This window comes from Fusarium falciforme, chromosome 13 (genome assembly GCF_026873545.1).
Source record: "Fusarium falciforme chromosome 13, complete sequence".
NCBI lineage: Eukaryota > Fungi > Ascomycota > Sordariomycetes > Hypocreales > Nectriaceae > Fusarium > Fusarium falciforme.
Genome location: NC_070556.1, coordinates 1,115,826 through 1,143,607, shown reverse-complemented (window position 1 = coordinate 1,143,607; position 27,782 = coordinate 1,115,826). Strand labels below are relative to the sequence as shown.

The following is a 27,782-nucleotide window of genomic DNA, read 5'->3' as shown; positions in this document are numbered from 1 at the left end:
GTCAAACCTACCGGCTTGCTTAAATGTAATGTGAAGCTCTGATGGCTTTGACGTCTGCATTGGCCCTCTCTCAAGGCGCCCATGCTTTGGCGTTTAGATAGATGGAACGGTTTCGATTCCAATTCGTGAGAACGGACCGCGACAGGGGGCGAGGACGCGGAAGCAGGTGGCCCGTGCTTCCCCCGGGTCGCATTGGGCGGCTAATAGGCGGACGGGCCCGTCCCAATTACTGTATTCGGTATCGGCTCCTCCGTCATCGGACCTTCCATCCCATCGTACACAACTTCTCAGGTAGCACCCTTTAATAGTTATTAGAATACAGTTATACTCTTTCTTCCCCCTGTAGAGTTGGAGAGTTGAATTTGATTGTTCTTGATAGGTTTAAGAAGTACTATGGCCGAACTATAATACAACTTTCTTCCTTGCTCCATGGCTGAGTACAAGGCTTCTTGTTCATCAATGTCTTCTTGTGCCATTTCCCAAAGCTCATCCATGCCTCTTCTGTTAGTGGCTAATCGCCCGTTTTCCGCCTCCCGGGCTACCCGGGCTTCGATACGATCTGTCTCTGCCTTGTCCCAGTCCAGGTAAGCCATCATCTCTTCTTTGGTCCACTCCCTTGAGCCTGTCGAGGTAGTACGGTATTTCCCCATCTGCTTGTAATCAAGACACCACTTGAAGCTTTCTTTAGAATATCTCAAGGGTAGTCCCATTGCCTTTCGGTACTGTTGATTCCCCACAAAACTCTCACGGCCTTGGGCTTTATACCAAGCATCTCTAGACGCAACGCATCTTTGGTGAATTGCCCGCGGATCGTTATACCTAAGAGGCGGAGATGAAGCTGAATTTTGCAAAAATGGAGGCGGTGATGGCCTGCAGGGAGGGATCATATGCGACAGAGATGGAGGCTCTGCAGGCAGCTGAAAGAATGGTTCCGCAGATGGTTCGATAGTGGTGGCTTCTTGAACAGCTGGCTCCGATTCGATGGCTAATTGCAGTGAGTGCTCTGAAGCCGCATCAAACTCAAACTCTTCCGGGGTGATGACCGACTGCCATTGTATCTGCTCGAATGCTGTTGTCGAAGGGAGAAGCGGCTGCTCTGATACTGGGTCCGGTATCCACCGCAAATGTTGCAGTTCAGCCTTTGGTGGCTTCGAAAAAAACAGTCGGTAATGCTCTTAGTTCTGAATATCTCAATGGCCAATCTTTTGAAGTTCTTGTGTGACCCAGTATATGACATTTGCTGCACAAAGGAGGCGTTCTTGTAGCTCTGACGTTCTCGATGACTTCGAAACCACTGAGTTCTCTTCGAACGCTCGATAGCGGTAAGGACGAACTGGCGATGACTGGATCGATGCGCCGACGAGGTTCTAGGAGTGGTTGTGGAGAATCTTTACGATGCAGGTGCCAATGCGGGTGGAAGTCTTCGAGTTGCAGAGTCTGGTCCTGAGCCAACAAACATTCCAATTTGTGAACACAAGGCAGGCCTTGAGACCGTGTAAAAGACCCTATACAGGTCGGTGAGGGGAGAGGGTCTCTACTAAACAGCAGCCTCCGCTGTTGTTCGACCTTCCGCAAAGCTTCATGAGACACCCAACCCCTTACAGCACCATACAAGATCCCGGAGAGTTCAATAGGCGTCCGAGTATGCTGTTTAGCTTGATTAGACTTTAACTCGGCAAGTTGGTTAAGCAATGCATGCTTGATTGATCTCCAAGCTTCGAACAGATCCAGCGTCGATACTTTAAGATGACTCTTAAGTAGCCAATGGATGCCTTCGACCCGTGAAGTGACGACGTTGTCAAAGTGAAGATGTCGATCAACCCAAGCTTTTACCAGCCTCTCTTTGTATTGATCAAGCCAATTCGTCTTGACATACCTCACTTCTTCACTGTAGTCAGGAAGATACTTCTGCTCAAACTCCAATACACGTTCATGGAATGTCTCTTCGTTTGGTGACTTGATGATCGAATGCCAATGGCTATAGAACTCTTTCCAGGCTTCAATCTCCAGGTTACCCCCCTGGAACTTGCGTGTAAACCGGGGTTGACAGGAACGAAGAACTGCTTTGTTGGCATGCCAAAGGCATAGAAGCGGATTGGATGACGGAAAGCATGTAGCGACAGCATTCATGCAGGCTATACAGCGATCTGTCAAGACGACTGAAGGATACCTGATCTTGCGACTTTCACACAGTGATCTGGACCGGCCTAAAGCCCAATAATAATCCTGTTCGCATTCGCCGCTCAAGAAAGCGAATGCAACGCAAAAAGATCGTTGACAGGAGTCAACCCTGATTAAATCGAGAAGCGGCATTCTGTACTTGTTCGTTTTGTAAGTACAGTCCAGTATGAGGACATCTGGGTAGGATTGAAGGTATGTCACGGAATCGGGGTGAGCAAACATAACAGCTTTGACTCGACCGTCCGGACCAGTTTGGAGCTGGCTCCAGAATCCTTCTTCGAACAATTGATCAGCAAGTGCATTGATGCTGTTTTGTCCTTGGCAAACTTCTCGTCTGGCGTCTGCAATACGATTATAGATATCTTGCTGTGTTGCAATTGTGTCTGTATTTTGGCGCATATACGTTCTGGTTTCTTTTGGAGCGACACCGGCATTTGTAAGGCTTGCCAATTGGGACAGATTCTCTTTGGAGAGCGTTCGAAGTATCGGGTGGGCGGTCGTGTCTTGACTTGGTTCATGGTTATGCTGTGAGAACCGGTTGTCAGAACGATGCCGTAGAACCCAGGTACTCTTATCTCGAGACTCTTTCCCTAATACCGAGGATTCGCAACCAGTTGTTCGAGTCGTTGTTTGCCGCCGACGCTCTCTTGAAACAATGGGATGGTTGCGGCGACGATCACACATATACGTAATCGTTTGCCTGCCGGTTTTCTCTTTGGTTGACCTTCCAGTTATGAATGCGTAGCCCCTTGTCGCTGCCCAATCGTTTATCGCTTGGAATAAGGCATCCCGTGATTCATATTCGCCCTCAGGTGGGAGGCAATCGTCGGCGAACGAAGCCGGTAATCGTCTTTGTGTCGAATCCATGAGAGTGCAATTTTGATAGGCTCCTAATTCAAGGCGCCTAAAGCCTCGTAAGTTTTGGACGTTTCCAGTTGAATTTGTAGACATGCAAACTGGGTATGAGTCAAGTTACATACTTTGAACACGATGGGATGGAAGGTCCGATGACGGAGGAGCCGATACCGAATGCCTTGAGGAACGAAGAGACGAAAGGTCTTATGCCCCACCCCGTTTACCTCTGGCCCCAAATAACGTGACGACGCGTCGACTTCGTGTTATTACCTCTGTATCTGTAAAGCTCAGGCCACTTGTGTGGGTCCTCGATCAGATACCCGTTGGCTCATGTGGGGCGATAGCCCCACATGAGCCAACGGGTAACTAATAACGTGGTTTTGGTAAATAAACTTCGTTCAGTTTCAACCCAATAAAAATCGCGTCGGACCCCATGCGTCAGATTCTGAAACCTCAATGTTACAGATTTACCGGTCTTGATTCATGCGCTTAGTTCTGTTCGGACCAGTCCCAGCACTCCGCATTCCTAATCGTCTTGTTGCTCAGCTTTTCCAGCCTTTCCTCTGCCGCAACCATGCTCTCTGGCACCCTGTTGCCCACGAAATCTCTCTCCCGCACCTTGGACAGAAGCGTGATGCCCTCTATGGTTCTGCACCGCGATAGTTGCACGTACTGTTGGAATAATTGGGAGCTTCCCCCTCACTTCAGGGTCACATCACAAAGTCCTAGATTGAAAGTTGAAAGTCCTAGATGGAATCGCATGGGATATAAACCCCTAGGGAGCTCTCACCATGACAATAATAATAACAACCTTGATTTTATAAAAACACACCCAGCATCACTGCGCAATTCAACAACACGTACAAGCTATAAGGATCGCACTGCGCTGGAACAGCCTCGCCGTCGATGTTCGTCGTCCTCGTGCCCCGGAGTTCGAGGGCCACCCGGTCCAATGTCTTGCTTTGCACCTTGTAATCCGTGCAGGCAAAAGCCGCTGCGCATGGCAATCCCCGCCGGCTGACATTCTTTCTTTGCCACGGGCGCTTCTTCTGGCATTCTATCATGGTACTGACCGGCGTTAGGAGGATGGTGCCGGCCGGCATTCCTACGAAGTGGAAGTCTCTTGTCGTCCCCGACGCCAGCACGAGGCCCGCCGGCGGGCCGAAATGCAGTAGGGTCTCCTCGTTGACCCGATGGCCCGGGTATGCCTTGTCGACGATGACGTCCAAGGCCGTATAGCTGGCCCCGTTGACCAGCTTCAGGCCTTGGTGCGTATTCTTGTTTACGACGACGGGCATACCCGGAACGAACATAAAAATGGCAGGCACCGGGACGGCGCTGTCGTCACCTTGGCTCAGCATCATGACGGCTTCCTCCTCCGTCGGCTCGCCGTCTTTCCATCTGTGCTCGGATACGAAGATACGCAGCCGGGATTGCTGCGCCTTCTGGAAACACAGTGATGCCTCGACGTTTAGGTTCCAGCGGTTCCTGTTCAGCGGCGTCACCACGGTGAGCCCCGACTCCCAAGGGATCCGTCTGTTCTCCCCGTAGCAGGTGCGATTCAGCATGTCCATGTCCGACCGGTCCTGCACCCCATGGCGCACCCGCGTTAGCAGTCTCCGCAGCTGTGGATCGCTGGCGGCGCGGACCTGCTCATCCAGCATGACGACCGTGGTGAACTTGTTCCACAGCGCGTGCGCCCTATCGTGCTGGTACCTTTGCTCCGCCTTGAACGATTTTTCTTCATGCAACGAAATGGCCGTGCTCGGGAGGAGGATCGACCTCTCCTGCACAGGGCGGAATTGGTGGAAATCCCCGCAGAAGAGGACGATGGGGATGCCGCCGAAGTCCTGCGCGCGCCCTCGAAGCTTGCAGCTGTTCATTCACAACGTACAGGGTCCGCGCGCCAAGCATGCTGACCTCGTCGATGATCAGCAGCCATTTCTCCTGCCACTGCGCCGTGCTTCGTCCGTCGACTCGGAGATTCGCCGAGCTGGACGCTGCAAACCCATCGACGTCTGAGCCCCGACCTCCTCGCGGGGCTGTATCTTTGGAGAATCCACAGGCGGAATGGATGGTGATCCCGTCGATGTTTGCGGCTGCTGTTCCCGAGGTCGCCGTTACCAGCAGACGGTGCGATGTCCCCTTGCTTGCGAATGGCTCGGCGATGGTCGCGATGACGCGCGACTTCCCAGTGCCGCCTTCGCGTCCGACGAATTGGCAGAGCTGTGGGGTTCCGCTCTCGTCCCGGCGTACACGGTCTAGTTGGCGACATAGTAGCCGGAGGGCGATGTCCTGTTTTCGGTTGAGTGTCAATGACTTGGACAGTTGCCTCCCCGCCTCAGAAAACGACGTGGACGGGCCGAACTGGATAGTCGTCGATGGCCCCACGCACCGGCCTAGGGCTTCCGGATCGGTAGCCGTGAGACGGACTTCGTGGCCTCCGAAACCATTCAGCACGTTGTACACAGCTGACTCGCGCTCAGCTGTGTTGCTGTCGGGCTGGCTCTGTATTCCCTGGATCATCTTCTCCTTCTCTCTAGAGGCGCTCATTTGCTGCGACTTGATGGACCTGACATGCTCCTGCCACGGCACGTCCGCCTCCGGAGACGACGACGACCTCTCTGCCCTGCTCAGTGTCCTCGGTCCTCTCTCTGGAACTATTGTGCCGCGCAGCTCATCTGTCGAGCACAGGGCCAACTGCTGAAACTGACTCAGTTGCTGTGCCATGGTCGAGATCTCCTTCGACCCAGCAGTGATCTCTTTTCTCGCTATCGCCTGCCTCAACACGTCTAGCAGCCGTGTTGCGGTACCGACCCTATCCGAGCGGTATGCCGTCTGAGGTTCCATATCACACTCTGGCCCGACTGTGTCAACGCCAGGATCCCCGTCCCCGTCCCCGGACTGCGCGGCCCACTGTCTGGCATCCCGCTTTGCGTCTTCAGCCGACCGGTGGAGTAGTTGGATGTTGTCTACCGTGAATGATATCCTTCGAGGCAGAGCCTGCTTGTGTCTTTCCCATATGCTGTTGATATCCCCCGCCCCCTCGGACAAGAACGACTCCCACGGGACGAATAGGGCCAGGTGCTGAACCGCTGCCCTGCATTGGCCAAAGTTAGCCCTCCCACAATCCTCGGTCTAGGCCTGCGTAGGGGTCGCCACTGTGGTCAGCACACGTACCTCTTATAGTAACCCTCGGTTTCCTCGCTCCAGTCTGTGCTCAGGTAGCCGTCGAAGCAGACGATGGCGTGTTCGCCGGGCTTTCGCAGCACCTGCACCCATGTCTGTGAGGGGGGCCAGGACCTGTCGAATTGTACCTCCCCCCGAGTTCCTGCACCCTTGCCCTTGCGCTTCAGCCTGACTATCGACATGTAGTCATACAGCGACAGATCCTCCAGGAGCTTGCCGCGGTGCGGATATGCCTGTACTAGAGAGACCCTTTCTCCGCCCTCTTCGAGGAATACCATCTCCTCGAGCGGCTCGTCTACGACCTCCATACCGCTCTCGCATCGCAGGTGACGCCATCGTCGGAAGACATGCCAGTAGAGGGAGGACACATTCAGGAACGTCCAGGCGTCGTTGCTTGCAAACTCCGTCGGGTAGCCCAGCAGGTAGGCGACGACTTCGACCTGCGACAGTGTCCGCTCTGTGAATATCCGGTTCGCAACCTTCATCAGGAATTGGCGCGTTTGATTTTGGCCCCGGTCCGTCTCACTTGCCTCGCTGTTCTCGACCATGGACCCAACCGTGGTGGGGAACAGTTCTGCTGTCGCGGCCACCCGCTTCCACACCGGATCCTCGACCTTTGTGGCGTAATTCGTTACGTAGAACACAATGGCCATGGTCTTGCACCGCGTTGCGATGAACGAGATGTCGTGGTTGTGTCGCAGGCCCACAGCCATGGCTTTGTTCCACCGGTTCACCATGCTGTGAGTCCGCCGGATCTGCAGCACCCCTTCGTCCGTAAATGTCGTCCTCTCCGCCAATCTCCACGGGGCCTTGAACCGGCACGGATTCCGAAGCTTAAAGGCAAATATGCCGCAGGGCTAATAGGTATCTAAATTAAGAAGGTAAAATTAGAGGGGTTATAAAAAGAGTCAGTAAGGTAAAGTTTATACCCTATTACCTATAAAAGCTATTAGTTAAGCTATTAATAGTTTTTTTTTTATTTAAGAATTTTTTTATATTAATAAACTATAAGATAATTAATAAGTTTTTTCTTAATTAATTAATAATTTTTAAAAAATAAATTTTTAATAAAATTAAGGTTTTATAAAAAAAATATATATGATTTTAAGCTATACAGTTTTTAAAAACAAAGTTTTTTTTATATATTTTATTTTTATATTTTTTTAAAAATTAGTTAAGATTACATTAAAAAAACTTTAATAAAATAAATAATATAATTAATATAATTAATATTATATTAAAAATCTTTAATTATTATTATAACTTAGCTACTTAGCTATATTAATTATTATATTAATTATAATTAAAATAATTTCTTAACTAATAAATTTTAATTTTTTTGTTATTTTTTATAAAGATTTTAATTTTTTTAATTATATTTTTAATATTTATTTTTATATATATTTTAATTATTTATAAGTCTTATAATTATAACTTATTTTATGTATATTTATTTTTTTATTTAATCTATAAAACTTATAATATTATACTTTTTTAATTAAATTTAATAATATTTTTATTCATAACCTTTAGCTTTCCTTTTAAGACATTAAGCTAATATAATTATATAGCAAAAATAGGTCTAGTCTGAATAAAAAACTTATATTAAAAAAACGATATTAGTAAAATTATTAACTTAATATAATTACTTTTAATAAAAATAAGTTAATATTTTAAAAAATAAGTAAAAATAAATTTTAAATATATAAATTAATTTATTATAATAAGAGTATATTATATTCTAACTTCTAGTATTAGGAACCTAATATTATAGTATTATAACAAGGTTAAAGTTAACCTAAGTATCAACCTAAGTATAATAAAAATCAATTTTTAATTACATTTAGATTCTTAGAATTATTAATTAACATAGCTAAGAGGGAAAGAACTACAAGTAAGAGAAATATATAAGAAACAAAGTGATTAAGTTAAGGGTTATATAATACTAGGTTAAGTAAGTGGTTTATATTATAGCTATAAGATAACCCTATTGTATATTATAACCAGGTGTTTGCTAACCTAATGTTTTTTTATATATCTATTTAGCATAGCGCTAATTGCTTACTTATAATTTCTAAATTTTATATCTTATTAACTTTAGGTTTTTAAAAAAAAACTAAGTTCTTATTATTATAAGAGCTTAAAAATTAAGAAGAAAATAAAAAAGATTTAATTAAATTATTTTAATTTATATAATATCTAAAATATATTTTATTTTTAAGATATTAACTTAACCCTTAGATTTATGGTTATTTTAAAGTAATTTATCTTAATTTAAGTTATACCTTTTTTATTTTAATTTTTTAACATTAATTATTAATTATATTTTATTTAAGGTAAAGGTTATTATTAAACTCATGGTTAAAATTTATTAAGTTTTTCTAAAATTATTATTAATTAGTTTATAATTTTATTATTACTAAGACTTTTTTACTATCAAAGTTACTATTAAAATTACTATTATTTATATATTTATATAAACTAAGATATATATATTATATATTTAACCAGATAGGTTTAATGAATTAAACCTATAGATTTTTATTTACCGCTAAGTCTAATATTAAGCCTTAATGCTAATACTTTTTTAGGTTTAGTAGAACTCTAATGCTAACTCTAAGAACTAATTCCTCTAAACTTATAATACTAATAACCCTGATTTCCTAATACTACGTGGCCTAATCCTAGCAAGTTATAAGACTTCTTTAATTTTCTTATTTAGCATGCAGAACGTATTAATATTTATAACGAGGGTTATAAGCTATGCCTTATATTAGTTATATTATAAGTCCCTAAGGAATTTACTTTTTTTGCAAATGAGATCTTATCTTTTCTTTAGACTTCTTTTAAGAGCCTTTAATAAAAAAAGCTTTTCTCTAATAAAATTAAACCTTTTATTAATATTATAGCTTAGTAGATAGAAACTAAGTATAAAAAGAAAAATATTATAATTACAGATTATAAGTTTAACGTATATTAAATAGCTAAGGTCTATGCTATAACAAAATACTTTAAATGGCTTTCTTTAATATTATTTCTTATAGCTTATTATAGGTATTTTTAGCACCTTTATAACGCTTATAGACCTCCTTAGTAAAGGTATCTTAGTTATATTAAAAGGTATATTAATAGGTATTAGCTGCGCTATTTTAATTATTTAATTAAAAGTCTCTATAAAAAGCTATTGTGATCTTCTTAATATATTATTGATTAATTAGGTAGTTATAGATTAATTAATTAATTAATTATAATTATAATTTACAGTTAAATCTCTTCTTATAAGGATAATAATAGTAATTTTAGCCTCTTTAAGTAATTAAGAATTATAAGGGTAATTAGAGGTTTAATACCAAAGGTGAAAAGTGTTTTATAAAGGGTAAAATTCTAATCTCTTTAGCTTGTTAAGATATAAGCTATTTATTATAAATATAATTAATCTTAATATATTATTAAAGCTATTAATTATAATACTTCAATCTCTATTTTAGGTAGCATAAAGGTATAAACTTGAAAAAATAAATATTTTATTATTAAAATTACTAAGATATTAATTACAATATTTTAATTTTTACTTTAAGTGCTATAAAGTAATAAAAGAATTATTAATTAATTTAAGCTCTGTTAATATAAAGGTTTTATTAATAATTATTTATATAATTTTAATAATGTAATATCTTATTATTAATAATGTTTATAATATTTTATATTTAATTAAGTTATCTTATTATAATAATAATAAATATTACTTAAATTATATAATATATTATTTTATAAAAGCTATTAATATATAATAATTATATACTTCTTAAGAGATAAATTAATTATGTTAGGTTTATAATTATAAAAAGTATTAACGTACTTGATAAGCATGTGCCGCAGGCAAGTATGCGCCGCACCTAAACTGTGCCCTAAAAACTAAAATTGTTAACCTTAATAAAAACCATATTAAAATAGCTAGAAACCTAAAAAGTGAATTTTTAGCTATTTAACTTATAAATAAATCATATGTGATTTTTTTAGACTTTTAAAAAATTCCCTTTATAGAGAAATAGCTAAGTATACAGTGCGAATATACTTTTTTCTTACATATATAATAAGTAATTTTTTTTAAAAGTCTATGAAAATTAGAGTAGGTTTCTTCGTAAAGAAATAGCCTAACTTTAAAATTATAGCTAGTTTAGGCTTAATTTAAATTTCTTATAATTTTTAAAGGAATTTTCTATTTTCATAGGATTTATACTATCTCCTGAGTGCGTGTAGACCTCCACTGTGGTTACTGCAGGGGTATTAGGCCAATCGGAGGGCTTGATAACCGCAGTACCTTCCTCTAGCCTATCTTTTGGTCAAGAATAAAGTATACTCATGATAAGATCTTAGCGATAAGCTACCCTTGACCACCCAAAATTGACGCTAATTGTTAAAGGACTAACACTGGGGCGAGTTACTTTGCGGAGGTCTACACGCACTCAAGAGATAGGGTAAAAGTGCAGCGCATACTTGCCTGCGGCGCATGCTTATCATGTACGTTAAGTATAACTTATATAATAAAAGTTATAACTATATTTCGCCTTTATAATAAGTTATGAAAAAAGGGTACTAAGCTATTTTAGGCTATTAAGAAATTTCTCATATATAAAAAAGGGTTATAAGCGGCTTGCCTTTAATGATTATTATTTTTATTATAATTAGTAAGAAAGGAGTAGCTTTTAGGCCCTTTCTCTTATTAAATCTTTATTGCTTTTAATTAATTAATTGCCCTTATTATTTTATATTATATTTACTTTACCGAGAAGTATATAAGATCCATCTTTTTGTAAGAGCATTCGGGTTATGCCGGCTATCGCCGGCAGGTCGGGAAACCCTCGGATAGTCACGTGGGCCTTATGCCACGTAAAACTCTTCTCGCCAAAGCATCGTGGAAGCTTCGGCAAGTTGAACTCGAAAAAACAGGTTGAACCTATCTCACATCTCTGATATCACCCTGATCGTGCCAATTAGGCCCACACCTTTACAGATTCCACTGCCTATTCTCCTCCTATTTTAGTTACCTACCCTATATTACCTACCCTATACTATCTTCAGACTTTATAGTCTCTATTTTTCAGTCTTTTACGTACCTTTAAAGACTTTATTAGTAGCCTTGTTTTTTAGCTTTATATAAAACTAATTACCTAGGCTAATAATAGCCTAAGTAAAAAAAAACTTACTTTTAACAAGTCTATGCTTATAAGTATTTATTATATTAGTTTAATTCTTTAATTAAAGGTCTTAATATAAAAGTATTATAATATATCTAAGTAATTAGCTTTAATTATAAGTAATAATTATAATTATTCAACATATATTAAATATTAATAAAATTAATTTTAACCATTTTTATTAATTAAAAGTTATAATACTAATTAAAAAGATAATATTAAAAAAAGAATTATTATATAAAGACAATTTAAATTTTTTTAATTTATAAAAAGTTAAGCTATTTGTTTTAAATAAGTGTATTTTTAATATATTATTAAGGTTATTAATAATAAGGCATAAAACCTTATTAATTAAAGTATATCAAGTTTCTTACTTTTAAGTATCAAGCTTTTAGTATTAAAATTATTAAGACATTAATTATAATATTTTAGTCCTTATTTTAAGAAATATAAAATTAATATATTGAAGAATACTTTAACCTCACAGCATACCCAAAGGTAGATCAAGGCAACCCAGCAAGAGAAATACAGTTTTACACACAATCAAGCCATCATGCCCAATGCTAAAATTAATATATAATAATAAGTTATATAATAATTAAATTATTAATTTAAGTTATTAATTAAGCTTAATTAATAAGAGGTTTTAAAATTAATAAACTATAATTTTAAGACTAATTTTAAGACTTATTAAGGTTTTTTTTAATTTTTTACTTAAATAATTAATTTTCTTTAAGTATAATAATACCTAATTATTAAATATATTAAGATTTAATCTAAATAATATATTTCCTTTTATAAAATATTAATATATTAAATTATATTAAATTATATTTAATAATATATTTAAGGTATTGAATATAAATATATAATATTAATAAATAAGATAATTAATTAATATATTAAAAATATTATAAATATTATTATTATTTTATTATTTTATATTACTTAAATTAAAAATTAAAATCTCTTTTATATATAATTATTTCTTTTAATATTAATTTTTTAATTATTTTTATATGAAAAACACTTAATTATAAGTACGAATATGTTAACCAAATAATAATAATTAGTGTTAATAAACAATTTTAGTTAAATAATTAAAATAATATAATTAATATTTTCATTATTAAAATTATTATTAAAATTAAAATTATATATATATATATACTAAGATGTGTATATTATATATTTAAATAAATATATTTAATTAATTAAATTTATAGATTTTATTTATTTAAATAAAATTTTTTATAATAAACAATTATCATATAAAATTTTTTTTAATTTTTTTAATTAATTAAAATATAAATTATTTATTATAAATAAAGCTAATTTAAATATTTTTAAAGTTATTAATAATTCTATAAATAAATATTATTAATTTGATTTTATTAATATGTTAGGCTTTAAATATAAAGCTTTTATTATTAAAATTAAAAAACATTAATTATAATTTTTTAATTTTTATTTTAAATAATATAAAATAAAATTCTTTTTTATATAATTAATTAAGATTTATTTATATAGTTATAAATATAAATATTTTAAGAAATAAAAATTATTAATATTATTTAATACTAAAGCTTAATATTAAACTTAATTATAAATAAAAGTTTATAGATATAATTAAAGTATTTAATAATTAAAAAAAGGCTTATATTAAGAGATATCTAATTTTTTAAAAGCTATATATGTATAAATAAAATATATAAGCCTAGGGTAATTATATTAATTATTATTATTATTTAATATATTATTATTATTTAATATATTATTATTATTTAATAGCTTATACTTTGAACTAAAATAATTAATAATATAATAAAAGGTACTTTTTGCCTTAGTATATTGATATTTATATTATATTAATCAGTTTAAAAAGTTAATTAGTCTTTCTAAGGATAGCTAATAATATTAGAGAGAAGCTATTATAAGGCTTTATATTATAATATGGGATAAAGAAAGATTTAATAGCAAATAATTCTATTATTATAAATTTCTTATAATTATATACCTCGCTTATCTCTAGGACTCTTGCCTTAGGCACTTAAGCGCCTTTCCTAAAATAGTAATAAACTCTAGGGTAAGGTTTAGTCTAAGCGAACAACGAGTGAAAATGGCATGCAAGATCGTGACTTTTATATTAAGGAACTAAGTCAAATTTGTTCCTTGAACTATTTATTTATCAATCAGTTAATAGTGACGCAAGCTGTTTCCTCTCCTTCCCGAGGGTTTATGCTCTATCTTCAGTAAGCCCTGGTATATCCGTGGAATTAACTAATATCCTCACGTCTTACCAATCTCGGCTAGCTTAGCCCCCCGTATTATTAGCATAGATGCTCTCCGTTTCGGACCACTCTGTTCCGTTCAGAACGAACCCGCTCGCGGGTTTCCGTTTCCAACGTAACACGTGATATCACTGACTGGAACAAGCAACATGCCTGTCTCCACGTCATGGACGTGGACGTGACAAGAGCCTTAACACTTGAAAACTAGACAGAACCTGAGAGAGCGCGTCCAACAGGGAGCGCGTCCAACAGGAGTCGCCCCAGGGTGGGCTCCTCCGCCAAGCCGTGGCTAGGAGGCTGGAAAGGATAGCATAACCAACAGAGGGTCGGTAGCGGAAATTATCACCTGCGCCGTGTTTCAGTGAGACCAGGGAGGGTGTGCGAAACTGGTCCTGTGTGGCGCCGCGCGGTGCGGGACAAAGTTATGCTATTAGCCAAGTAACTCATAAATATGCATAACGCTGTGGCTGAATAGTGAAAAAGAATGTGTTTGGGAAAGTTGTGCAGGAAGCACGTCCAATTGTGCTTCGCTATGCATCTAGCAGTCTCAAATTGAGCAGGCTATGTACCGTCTTCAGTGCCTCACCCCCTGAAATCCTAAACCGTGAGATGCTTTCAAAGTGCCTAAGATCAACCAGACGGCCCTAACAGCAACACCGGGGGGCAATTATGTTACGGCAGACACGCGATACGGCTCTCTTACCAGTAAGAATGCGGAGGGAATTTGGAACGCTGCAGGTGAGGTTTACCGGCTTGTGTTCTAAAGTCGCGGATTAAGCGCCTCGGCGTCAATGAATGACTATAATGGCCCCCCGTCTTAGTAATATGGATGAATGTCTGAAGTATGCACGCCCCTAATATTTTGTGGTTGTGATAAATCTTCCACCATCCCAACCATGGAGATACGAGTCACCTCAACTCGATCGCTATGAGAACCCCACGAGTAATGGCTTGGCGAGAAATTTATTGAGGAATGAAGAGATAAAAACATCAAAGATGAGATAAGAGTATGTGCACGAGGACGACTAGTTTAAAGGGGGAGGTTAGCCTATATGGCTTGCTGACCGAAGGTATATCGCCGAGTGGTAGTTAGAGGTCTAGAGATTTTAGAGCTTTTTAAAATAAATATATAACTAGTATATAAATAATTCTAGTATTATATAGGACTTATCTAGTATTATAATATAGGCTTATTCTTTAACCTATATATATTACTTATATTATTCTTAAAATAATTCCTTTTTTTCTTTTTAGGATTATAATATAGCTGTTTTAATTAGGCCGAATTTACCTAACTAATTCGAGATTACCTAGTTAGCTATGAAAGGCATATAATTATCCTTAAACTTAATATATAAGGGCTAATCTAATATATTCCTTTAATATAAAGGCATTACTTTAATATTAGTAATATTATTGTAAAAATAACTTTTTTTATTAAGTAGCTTTTAAATAAGCCTTAATATTCCTATATATTCTCTTAGGCCTTTATACTACTTATATATAAATAGAGTTATTTTTATTTCTTGTATATTTATAAGAGCTTATTTAATTTTATTTTTATTAAAGGCTTAAAATACTTAAAGCTAAGTAGCTTTAATATTATAAGTATTATCTCTAATTAAATATGATCTTTTTTTTTGTTTTTTTTTTCTTTAAATATTATTTTTATTTTTTTTTTTAAAAATATTAATATTATTTTTTTATATTTTTTTTTTAATATATATTATTAAATTAGCTTTTTTCTCTTATAACCTTAATTATATTTTTCTTAATCTCTTATAAATACTCCTTAACTTTCTAAGCATGGCTTAAGTTTATTAAATAATTATAATATATATATATATATAATAAGTCTTATTATTAAATAAGTATTATATTTTTTTAAGCTTTAAATTAAAACTTATAATAAGAATATTATAAATTATTTAATTAATTTAAATTACTTATTATATTTTTTCTTAAATACTTTAATTATTACCTTATAAGTCAGTATACTATAGCTATGCTTATTTTAAATATTGTAATATTAAATATTTAATTATATTAACCTTTTTTAATTATTACTTTTTAATAATATAGCTATTATGTATATATTAATATTTTTTTAGTTAATTACTTATTTTTTTATTATTATAACCTTTTTTTTATGATTGAATTTTTTTTATTTTTTAATATTAATTTAATATTTTATTTATGTCTTAAAAATCTTTAATTTCTACTTTTAATAATTTTATTTTATATATATTTCTTTATATTATTTATATATAAGATTTTATAGCTGTTGTAATTAATTCTATGGAGTTAAATCTTATAAGTTATTATAATATATTAGATATTTAGCTTTAGGTTATTTTAAAAAGGCCTAAAAGGGAAAAAAGGTTTTAGCTTTAATGTTAGAGATAAATATATTAAGTTATTATGAATTAATCAATTAAATATAAAATTAGATATAAAAGGGAAAAATATAATATTTATTTAATTATAATACTTATTATATATATATATATTAAAAGACATTGAATAATAATGTAATAACTTTAATAATAATTAATCTTATTATTAAGTTAAGTATATAATCTATTTTAATTAATTGTAACTTTACTTAAAATTATATCTTTAAGTATTTAATTATACTAATAATAAGTATTTTTATTAACACTATCTTAAAAAATACAATAATACTTTAAGAATTGATTTCTTCTCAGGAATTATTAACTCTTTTTATATAATTATAATATATATTTCTTTAAGTTTTTATAATTACCTTATATATCTTATAAGTAAGTATTAACCTCTTTCTCTTTAAAATAAAATCTTATATAATAATTATTATATTTGTATATATTATTAATAATTCCTTTCTTTACATTTTTAAGGAAGCTATTTTATAACTTAATAACTATTAAAATACCTTATATTTTATAGTGATTAATATTAATAAGTAAGCTCTAAGTATTAATATTAATTTTTTATAATTTTTAGCTTTGTCTTCAAATTACTTAGCCCTTAATTATATTATCTTATATATTTGGAAATCACTTATTCATAACTTAAGACTTACTCTTAAAGGTTATCTTATCTAATATTAATATATTAATAAGAGTAATAATAATTCCTTAAGTAATAATTCCTTTAACAGCGCTTAGATATATTTTATCTCTTAATAACTTATAATTAGTCAATTTTATTCTTCTTAGATTTTATTTTACTTAATATAATGATTAAAGTATCTTATTTATATCTTAACAATTTGAATAATAAAGGCTCTATGCCTAAGGCCTAAGGTCTTAATAGGCTTATATAAATAAGGTTAATCTATATAATTATGAATAACTTTAATAACTCGCTAAAAATAGCTCTATTTATAATAAATAAGTTATATCTTAATTAATTAAAGAGGCTAAAATCTTAAAAGATTATATTTGTCTTATTTTTATTAAAAGATATTTAATTATAATTAATAATAACTAAATAATTAATAATATTTCAATAATAAGATTATAATAGCTATTTTGTATAGAGGCTTTTAATTAAATAATTAAAGTAATATAACTAATACCGATTAATATAACTTCTAATATAATCAAGATGATCTTATTAAGAGGGTTTATAAGCTTCGCAAGGGCATTCAAAATACCTATAATAGGCAATAAGAAATAATATTAAATAAAGCCCTTTAGAGTATTAAATTAAGTATAAAGCGTAAGTAATTAGTATAAATTAAACTTATAATCTTTAATTATAATATCTTTTTTTTACCTAGCTTTTTTTTACTTAGTTATAATATTAATAAAAGGTTTAATTTTATTAAAAAAAGCTTTTTTTAATTAAAGGCTTGTAAAAAAGCTAAAAAAAGAGGAAATTATTATTAATAGAGATATTATATTCCTTAAGGACTTATAAGATAATAACTAATATAAAATATAGCTTATAACTCTTATTATTAGTATTAATACCTTTTATAATACTAAATAAAAAGATTAAAGAAGTCTTATAGCTAACTAAGATCTAGCTATATAGCTAGCTATAGGCATAACTATATTAGGAAATAGAGGTTATTAGTGTTATAGGTTTACTTAGAGGGATTAATTCCTAGAGTTAGCATTAGAGTTTTATAAACCTAAAAAGTATTGGCGCTGGGGCTTAGCGCTGGCTAGACTAAAACTTAGCAGCAGATAGAGGTCTATAGGTTTAATTGATTAAACCTAGTTAATTTTATAAGCTCTTAGCCTAGCTATTAAGAAAATAAATAATTAGCTTTTTATTATTATTTAGGTTTTTATTTCTTTGTAATTATTAATAAGATTAATTTAATCCCCTTTTTATAATAAAATGATAATATATTTTATACGTTTTATGTTTTTACTTACTATATTTTTCTTTACCTCTTAGCTTATACGAACCCGTGATAACCCCTAGGGTAATAAAAATAATTATTAATATTATTATTATAAAAATACCTAAGTAGTTAGCTTAATAATTTAAGCTTTATCTTCTTTTCTAAGCTACTTATGTAAATAACTTTATATAATAATATTAATACTCTTTTATTTTTACCTTTTTTTTAATTAGCTGAATTTTTATTTCTTTTTTATCTTAGCTGTATTAAGATATCTTTTAAGCTAAATTAAGTATAAGATTATTTGAACTTATTTAATAAGAAAACCTTTATTAAGCTATTAATAACAAGCTTATCTAAGGGCGTATATTTTACTTTAACCTTTTTTTTCTTAATTTCTTACCTTAGCTCATAGTTATATATATTTGTATAATAAAAATTTATATATAATTAAATAAGCTTTACCTTAATAAGGCAAATTATTTATAATTATTATATTAAATTATAATTTTAGTTAATATTATTCAGGCTTATCAAATAGCTAGCCTTCTAAAATTAGTTCTTAAAGATAATAATAGTTAGCTTATAAAGATACCTTTCTGAATAGCTTATAAGAACGCGAAGAGCTTTATATTTATTATAAATATACTAATTATAACTTGCTTATTTACCTTTCAAGTAGTTACTTTTTAAATAGTCTTATAATAAATACTTAAAAGCTTTTTATATATTATTAGCAAAGTTTATATTAATAGCTCAAAGAAATATATCCTTTTTAAATCTTTAATTTACCTTAAGCCTAAGGGTATAATTCTTAATTTAAAATAAATACTATAAGACTGAATTAATAACTTAAGAATACTAATAGCCTAAGATTTAATTAAATCTTATATGTATACTTGTAACAAAAGTAATATTTAGCGAAGTTATTATTATTATATATATAATTATATTTATTTTCTTTAAGTATAAATTAATATTCCTTAAGATTATTAATTTATTATAAAAAGAGAATTCTTTTAATATTATTAAGATAATACAATTTCTATAAATTCTTTATTAATAGTATTAGTTTTTTTACCTAGGCTTTAAGAAATAAAAAATATAAAGATTTATATAAAAAAAATGAAAGACTATTATTAATTATTGAATAATAATTTTTCCTTAGTATTTTTTATGTATTATTTCTTAAAAAGCCTTTCTTAAAGTAATATTATTATAATGAACAGGGCTTCTTTAAGATATATAAAGCCTTTTAGAGCTTTAATATTTTATTTAATTTCTAATAATATTTTTATAAAAATATTGATATTAAGAAAGGTATATTTAAAGGTATGAACTATATTATATTTGAATATTTTATAACTGAAGTACTTAATAATAATTAATAGGATTTTATATGATATACCTATAAGTATAATAATATACATTTCTATTAGTTTTTATAAATTATAAGATATATTATAATTTTAAAATATTTATTATATTTATTTTGCCTATAAATATATATCAAGTAATATCTTAATGCTTTATAGATTTTTATTATTAGCTTTAAGACTTTTACTTGTAAATTTAAATACTTATAGCTTTAGAGATATACCTCTTTAGTTTTATACATTATATCTTAATATAACTAATTATTTATATTTATATAAGAACTAAGAAGTTATTTTAATATACTTATATTTAGAAAATTCAATATATTTTCTTCTTCATAATCCTAAATTAAGACTAATTAGGCCTTTAAATACGTTGTAGTAAGTATTTTGATATTACTTTAAGGATTAAAAGGTCCTTGAGAGAATATACTATTAAAAAGGAGGTTTATATATACTTCGCTAAGATTATTTTTATTTTTTTTAGATATATTTCTTTTATTATATGTTATTATATCTAGGCTAATAACATAGCTACAAATAAATATTATTAATTAGAACTTAAGTAATATAAGGAAGACTTTAAACTTAATTAACATATATTTTTTTAATTCAAGAAGTCTCTTGGTATATATTCCTTGTATTTATGTTAAAAAGGGATTATATAGTATTTTTTTTTTTATAAAATATCATAATTTATTAATGTTATTTAACTTTTTCTTTAAGGCTTAAATAACTTATTATCTTAATATGTGTTATTTTTTTATAAGCTATTAGATTTACTTTTAAATTATATTAAAGTCTTTCTTAAAGAACTTATTTCTAAAGGACTTAATTTAATTATTAAATAACTACTTTTTAATAAATATAATATCTTAGGTTAGAATTATTTCTTTATACAGTAAATTTTATATATAAAATAATTTACCTAAGGTCTAATAATTAATAAGAAATCTTATTTATCCCTAGGGAATTTATTTCTTTAAGTAATTTTAATATAAGTAAGTAATAATTATAAAGATCTATATCTTGTAGCTAAATACTTATAAATATAAAAGGTTTAGTTTTAATATATTCTTAAAGTATTAATAAAAATAAAAAATCTTATAAGCTAATTTCTTTTTTAATTAAACGTATATAATTATATAGCTATATTACAATTAAGCTTATTATAAATAATATAATATTAAATACTTAACTATATTAATTAGCTTTAATCCTTATTTTTAATAATTTAATTATTACTTATATGTAAATACTTATTTATTTAATTATTTTTTTTCTTATTATTATTATTTCTTTTTTTTATAATTTAATTTGTTTTTATTTTTTAATATTAACTTAGTATTTTATATATTTATTAATATATATATATATAATAAGTATTATAATTAAATAAATATTATAAGTTTCTTAATTTTTAAAATAAAAATTATTATAAAAATATTATACATTATTTAATTAGTTTAAATTATTTGTTATATCATTTTTCAAATACCTTAATTACAACCTTATAAGTCTTTATATTATAACTTAGCTTATTATAACTATTATAATATTAAATTCTTAATTATTCTAATTAACTTAGATTATTATTTCTTAATAATTGAATTATTACTTATATATTTATATTTATTTAAGTAATTATTTTTTTTATAATCTAATTTGTTTTAACTTTTACTATTAACTTAATATTTTATTTATATCCTAAAATTCTTTAATCTTACCTCTTAATAATATTACTTTGTATATTCTTTTTCGTTATTTTTATAAGAGACTTTACAGCTTTTATACATAACTTTAAGGAATTACTTTAATATATTTTAAGGTATTTCAATTAAGATCTAACCTTATGTATAACTTTTAAGGTCTCTAAGACCTAAGAAGTAAAAAAATTGATTTCTTTCCTAATAAATATTAAATCCTATACCTATGTATTAAGCTTCAAGATTATAGCTTTTAGGTTAAAAAAAAATAGAATTAGCTCTTTTAAAAGTCCTTTTAAGATTTATTGTTATTATAATATCCTTCCTTATATAATAGAAAAAGGCTGAAAAAAACTTAATGCTTAAAATATAAATTAAAAAATAGTTAATTAATTATTTTATTTTTTGACTATAAGCTCATTTGGATATATTAGACTATTTAATATTAAAATAAATAAAAAAAAAAAGAAAATAATATATAAACTTAAATAAATTTTGTTTTTATAATATTTTTTAAATTTAATTAATGAATAATATTTATAATTAACGTACATGATAAGCGAGCGTCTCAGACGAGTGAGCGTCGCACCTAAACTGTGCACTAAAATCTAAAATTTTTAACCTTAATAAAAACCGCATTAAAATAGCTAGAAACCTAAAGAGTGAACTTCTAGTTATTTAACTTATAAATAAACTATATATTATTTTTTTAGATTTTTAAAAAATCCCCTTTATAGAGAAATAGCTAAGTATACAGTGTGAATATACTTTTTTCTTACTTATATAATAAGTGATTTTTTTAAAAATCTATAAAAATTAAATTAAGCTTTTTTATAGAGAAATAGGCTAAGTTTAATATTATAGCTGGTTTAGGCCTAATTTAAATTTCTTAGGATTTTTTAAAGTAATTTTCTATTTTAGTAGGATTTATACTATAGGGTAAAAGTGCGACGCTCACTTGTCTGCGACGCTCGCTTATTATGTACGTTATTAATTATTAAATATTAGTAGAAATTAATTAATTGATTAATTATATATCAATTAACAATTTAACTTATTTAAGATTAATTTTATTATTAATTTAATTAACGTACTTGATAAGCGAGTTGAACAAACGAGCGAATTGAACACTTATACTGAACAGCTAAACGGCTAAACTTTAAATTTTCTAAAACGCGCTATATAATTTATAAAAATATTAAAAAAATACTTTTGAAAACCTATTTAAAAAGTCATGAGGTAAGCTTTTTTCTAGATTTTAAAGAAATTTATTTGGCTATTGAATGTTGGAAAAACTAAAAAAAGACAGTGTGAATAGGGTTTTTTGTAAAAACTAATAAATTGATTTTTATTTTAAAAAACTAAGAAAATTCTACTATATAGAGTTTCGCGTAACTAACCTAATCTGAAATTTTAAGATATTTTTATCTTAATTTGAATTTTTAAAGAATTCTTTTCTATTTAGTGTAAACTAGTATAAATTTCAAGTGTTCAATTCGCTTATCTGTTCAACTCGCTTATCAAGTACGTTATTTTAAATTATTATAATTATTATATTATTTAAGAGATTATTTTTTTTTAATATTTACTATTAAAGTAATATTAATTTATATTAATAATAAATAATTAAATTACTTAGTTTTTTATATTAATTACTTTAATGATTATCATGTATTCTTAGTTTTTATATTATTTAATCAAATGTTATATTTTACAATTATATGTATTATCAATTAAACCTAATTATAAGTAATAATTAGATTTTTATATTTAGTGTTTAATAATTGTATTTTTTAAACAAATATTTTAAAGTTTAAGTATTACCTAACAAAATTTAAAGCTGAATATATTTTTCATTAAAAAATATAGTATAATTGTATTACTTAAGTTTTATATTAACATAGTTAAATTAATAATTATCGCCTTAGTCTTTAGGCCTTTCTTTTTTATATTTTATATATATAGCTCTCTGAGACGGTTTAATAAAAGACTAGGTTTATTTTTAATTAATAGATTAATATAAACTTATATATCTTAGTTTTTTATTTTTACTTTAAGAGTATGAAACTGCGTAACTTAATCATTATTAAAGGCTAGTCTTATATTGATATGTATTATTACGTAATAAGTGCTTAATAAATGCTTTTTACTTTGATATTTTGATTAATAATTATTAATGAATTTATTTTATTAGAGAAATATAATGTACTAACTATAGCTAGATTATATATTTTAGGTCTTTTCTTAGGGATTTTTAAGGAGGGATCTAATATACTTCTTAGTAAGGTAAATATAATATAAAATAATAAAGGCCATTAATTAATTAATAGTAATAAAGATTTAATTAGAGAAAGAGCCTAAAAGCTACTTTTTTCTTATTAATTTTGATAAAAATAATAATACAAACAGCTAAAGGTAGCTAGCTTCTAACCTTTTTTTATATATAAGAAATTACCTAATAGCCTAAAGTAGCTTAATACCTTTTTTCCCTAATTTATAGCTCCCTATAAGGCTTTAATACTTATCCTTATAGCTCTTAAAAAGCTTTATAAAAAAAACCTTTAATTATACCCTATATTACTTCTTATCTAGCTTCATATTATTTTTATATTACTTACCTATCTTAAATTAATTAATTAATTATCTTTACGCTTTTATTACTTCTTTATTCTCTTATCTTAGCTCTTTTTTATTATTATAGCAGATATTTATAGCTAAGTAATAATAACTAAGATCCTATCTTATTACAAGGGTCATACTAGGCTATTTAAAATTTAAATTATATAATTATTAATTATTAATTATTATATAAATTAGCTCTATATCTTAGCGAGTTAGTTTTTTTTCCCCAGGTCAATTAATATAATTCATATTGTTAGCCTAATTAGCCTTATCTTTAATATTAACTCTTTATTACTCTTATAATCCAAGTAAATAAAGTTCTTAGCCTTATAGATATTAAGTCGTTCTTTAATATTATAAGGCTATCTATCTCTAGCTTTTACCTTAGCTATATTTATTTATTATTTAACTAAATACTTTTAATAATTTTTATTACCTCGTTAAATTATTTATGCCCTCTAAAAAGAAAAGATTTTAGGATTATCAATATTTGAACCTATTATTTAATAAGGGCTCTAATTACTTTTAAGTTTCTAGGGTTAATTTCTTAAGCGGCCTACTTAAGGTCTAAGGTTAACCTATCTTATTAAGAGGCGCTAAAGTTAAAGACTTATCGTTTCCCTTAGTATCAGTTTTATTAAATTACTTCTAGACTTTCTTAGGTCTAAGATTAGCTATTTTCTTTATTTCTTTGATATTAAATTAAACTTATTAATATTAGATAAAACAATCTTCCCTCCTTAATAAATAAGTAAATTAACTTTAACCTTTATATCTTAGTTAATATATTATTTAATTAATTAGCTAAGTAAATTAAAAAATGTAATCTTAGAGCTCAGGGCTATAAATAGCCCTAGGCCTTAAGAGATTTATTTTACATCGCCTAGGTTAGCCCGAGGAGCTAGAATGAAATAATCAAATTGTTAATTTATAATATAACTAATATCCCTTATATCTACTACTATATATCCTCCCTAGTTAATATAGAGCTAATCTCTAGGTATTATAAAGAAGGCTATAATTAAGTTATAATTAATTGAATCTGTATAAAAAGCTTAATATTTTATACAAGTCTTATTAGCCTAGCCTTTATATTAAAAGTACTTATGCTTAATTTTAAGCTTATGTATAATATAATTTAATAAATGTCTTAGACTCTTTCTAAGTTATTATTATATATAATATCCTTAGCCTTTCCTCTCTTAGTCTAAGAGTCTAATAGCTAATTGTAAATTAATAAATTAAATACTTTTAAAAAAAAAATATTTTTATTTAAGGTTATTAAAGGGTAAATTATAATAAGCTTATTAATTATTACTTTTATTAATCCCCTAAAGGTTTAAAAGAGGTAAAATATACTAAAAAGACTATATTCTTAATCTTGTTTCTATAAGGTTAAGGGAATAAACTAAAAATTAAACTAATAAAATTAATTAGCTATAATAAAATATTCTTATTAAGTAAGAGATATATTTTTTATTTAGACCTTTTAATTATATAATAAAGTATTAAAACAATAAACGTTGCTTTTAATTTTATTTTATATAACGGTAATAAAGTATTAATTATATATATGTTTTAAAAAGCCTATAAAGAACCTTTTTTATAAAAGGCCTTAGATTACCTCTAAGCCCCTTTAAAACCTATATTGAAGTAGGTTTAAATGCTCTTATATGTATTAAGGAGAAAAGATCCAAGTTATGCTTAAACAGAGTTATATTTTAATATCTTCCCTTAGATCTTAATCTTAAAGTAAATAATTATAATAACCTTCTTAAGTTTATTATTAAATATTTATAATATTAATAAAATTGAAATATTAAGAAATATCTTTTTACTACTCTCTAGGTCTTTATACAAATATTAAAAGTATTATATATATTTTCCTTATATTATATTTTAAGTAGGGTTATTAAAGTAATATTATATAAGCTTATCTTTTCTAAGCTTTTTTTTAACTAGTAGGCTATTATCTAATATACTAAGGTATTTAAAGATATTTGACTCTTCATAATCTTATTTCTCTTATAGCTAAAAAAAAGATAATTACTTAGAGTTATATAACTCCTTAATTATATCTAAGATAACCTTATTTTTCTTAATAAAACTTCTCACTTCTGCAAATTAATTAACTTAAGTAATTGAATAAATTATTTTCCCCTTTTTTATAAACCTCACGTACTTAATAAGGGCAAAAAAATAATTTGTTATATAAGTAAAGTTATCTTAAAGGTTTAAGGCCTATTTAAAAGTATAGGGTTATTATTATTAAGAGTCTTTTTATTATTTAATATTTAATATTATAATATATAGCTATAATATTATAATATTTTACTTTATGAAATAAGGAAAAATTAATTACTTTTTATACTAATTCACTTAAAAAAGAAAGAAATTAATTTTAAAAGTAATTATCAATCCATATTAATTAGGCTATTATTAGATAAAAGCTCTTATTGTCTTAAGAAAAAAAAGTATATACTTTATAAATAAATAAAAAAAGGCTTTGTATTTTAATTAAATAATTAATCTAAGTAATTATACATAATAAAGGTTTATATTTTTATATTATAAAAGAAATAAATACAAAATTAAGTTATATATAAAGTATAAAAAAGGGTAGGTCTATTATACCTTTCTTAAGAAGCTAATTAATTTCTTTTAATATATGAGAGAGATAACTATAAATTATAACCTCTTACGCAGAGGTTACCTAACTAAATTGCTTTTCTTTTTTTATATATTTTCGCTTTATAGATATGCAACTTTTATATACTGTTTATTTTCTTTTTCTCTAATTTTACCTTTTTTATTTATATTTCTTAGTTAATTAATTTATTATATCTATATAAATTCCCCTTAAGACTCTTAGTAATAAGTAATAAAATATTCTTCTTAATATCCAAGATAGTATTTATTCTTATAATTGTTATATTAATTTCTAAAAAAGTCTGCCTTCTTAATATAATAATTATAATAAGTTTAAAGTAATTTTAATAAAGGCCTAGATTATTAACCTCTTTAAGGCTTATTTTTATATCTTTTTTACTTTCAAGACTCTCTCTAATTGAATAATTAAATAAATCTATAAGTGCCTTAAAGTCTAGATTTATTTTTACTTCGCTCTTCATTAAGATAGCTTCTCTTTATATATTAAGCTCGCTTTTAAGAATACTAATAAAAAAGCCTAAAGGCTATTTATTATAAGGCGCTTTTTTAAGTATTATAATATCTCTAATATAATTATACGAGAGCATATTTTATTAATCTTAAGTTATTCCCTTTAGATTATTTATATCCTTATTAACTTTATTTACTTCTATAAGTAATTCTTTAAGCAATTAATTATTTACCTAGAGTATTGAAAAGCCCTTAAGGTTACCTTGTTAGGACTTTATAACTCTATTTTTTACTAATATTACTATTAGTCTTATTGAATTAATATTAACTAAAATAAAAAATATACCTTTTACCTTTTTTTAACTTATATCTTAATTAAGGGTTTTATAAGTAAGAAATATATTAAGTATATTGAATAATAAAAGCCTTATAGGTAAGAGTTTTTATTAAGGTATTAATTAAAATTTATTAATTAGACCTAATATCTGATTCTTATATTTCTTATTTATATCCTTTTAAGGGTAATAATTAAGAGTAAGACTATAAGCTCCTTTAAGAGATATATAAGCTAACTCTTAAACAATAAGCTAATTTAAATAAATTTTAAGAGAGATTAACCTTTAATTAAGAGCTCTCTCTAGCTAAGTAATAGATTTATATATAATAAAGTATTTTTATTATTTTTACTTAATTAATCATAAGGTCTAAGTTTATATCTATAATTACTTTTAATTAACTTTTTATTTATTTATTATTTCTGTTTTTATCTCTTATTATATCTTTTTTACTTAATTGTTTTATAATTATAAGTCTCTTATATTTTTATTAATTAATAGTCGCTTAGTAAGGTATTAAAAATATTATACACAATATTATAGCTATTTTTTATCACATCTTATTTA

The 27,782-nt window shown here is 28.9% G+C and overlaps 1 protein-coding gene across 1 annotated transcript; it reads right to left on the bottom strand.

Annotated features, from left to right (window-relative positions):
• Positions 1 to 3,525: 3,525 nt before the first annotated feature.
• NCS54_01482900 (ATP-dependent DNA helicase) lies at positions 3,526 to 6,938 on the bottom strand (the record flags this gene model as incomplete). The annotated part of the gene is made up of 4 exons (XM_053159955.1): positions 3,526 to 3,685; positions 3,901 to 4,904; positions 4,957 to 6,136; positions 6,217 to 6,938. The coding sequence occupies 4 exons, from the start codon at positions 6,936 to 6,938 to the stop codon at positions 3,526 to 3,528; spliced, it is 3,066 nt and encodes a 1,021-aa protein (XP_053015930.1).
• Between the last annotated feature and the right edge of the window lie 20,844 nt (positions 6,939 to 27,782).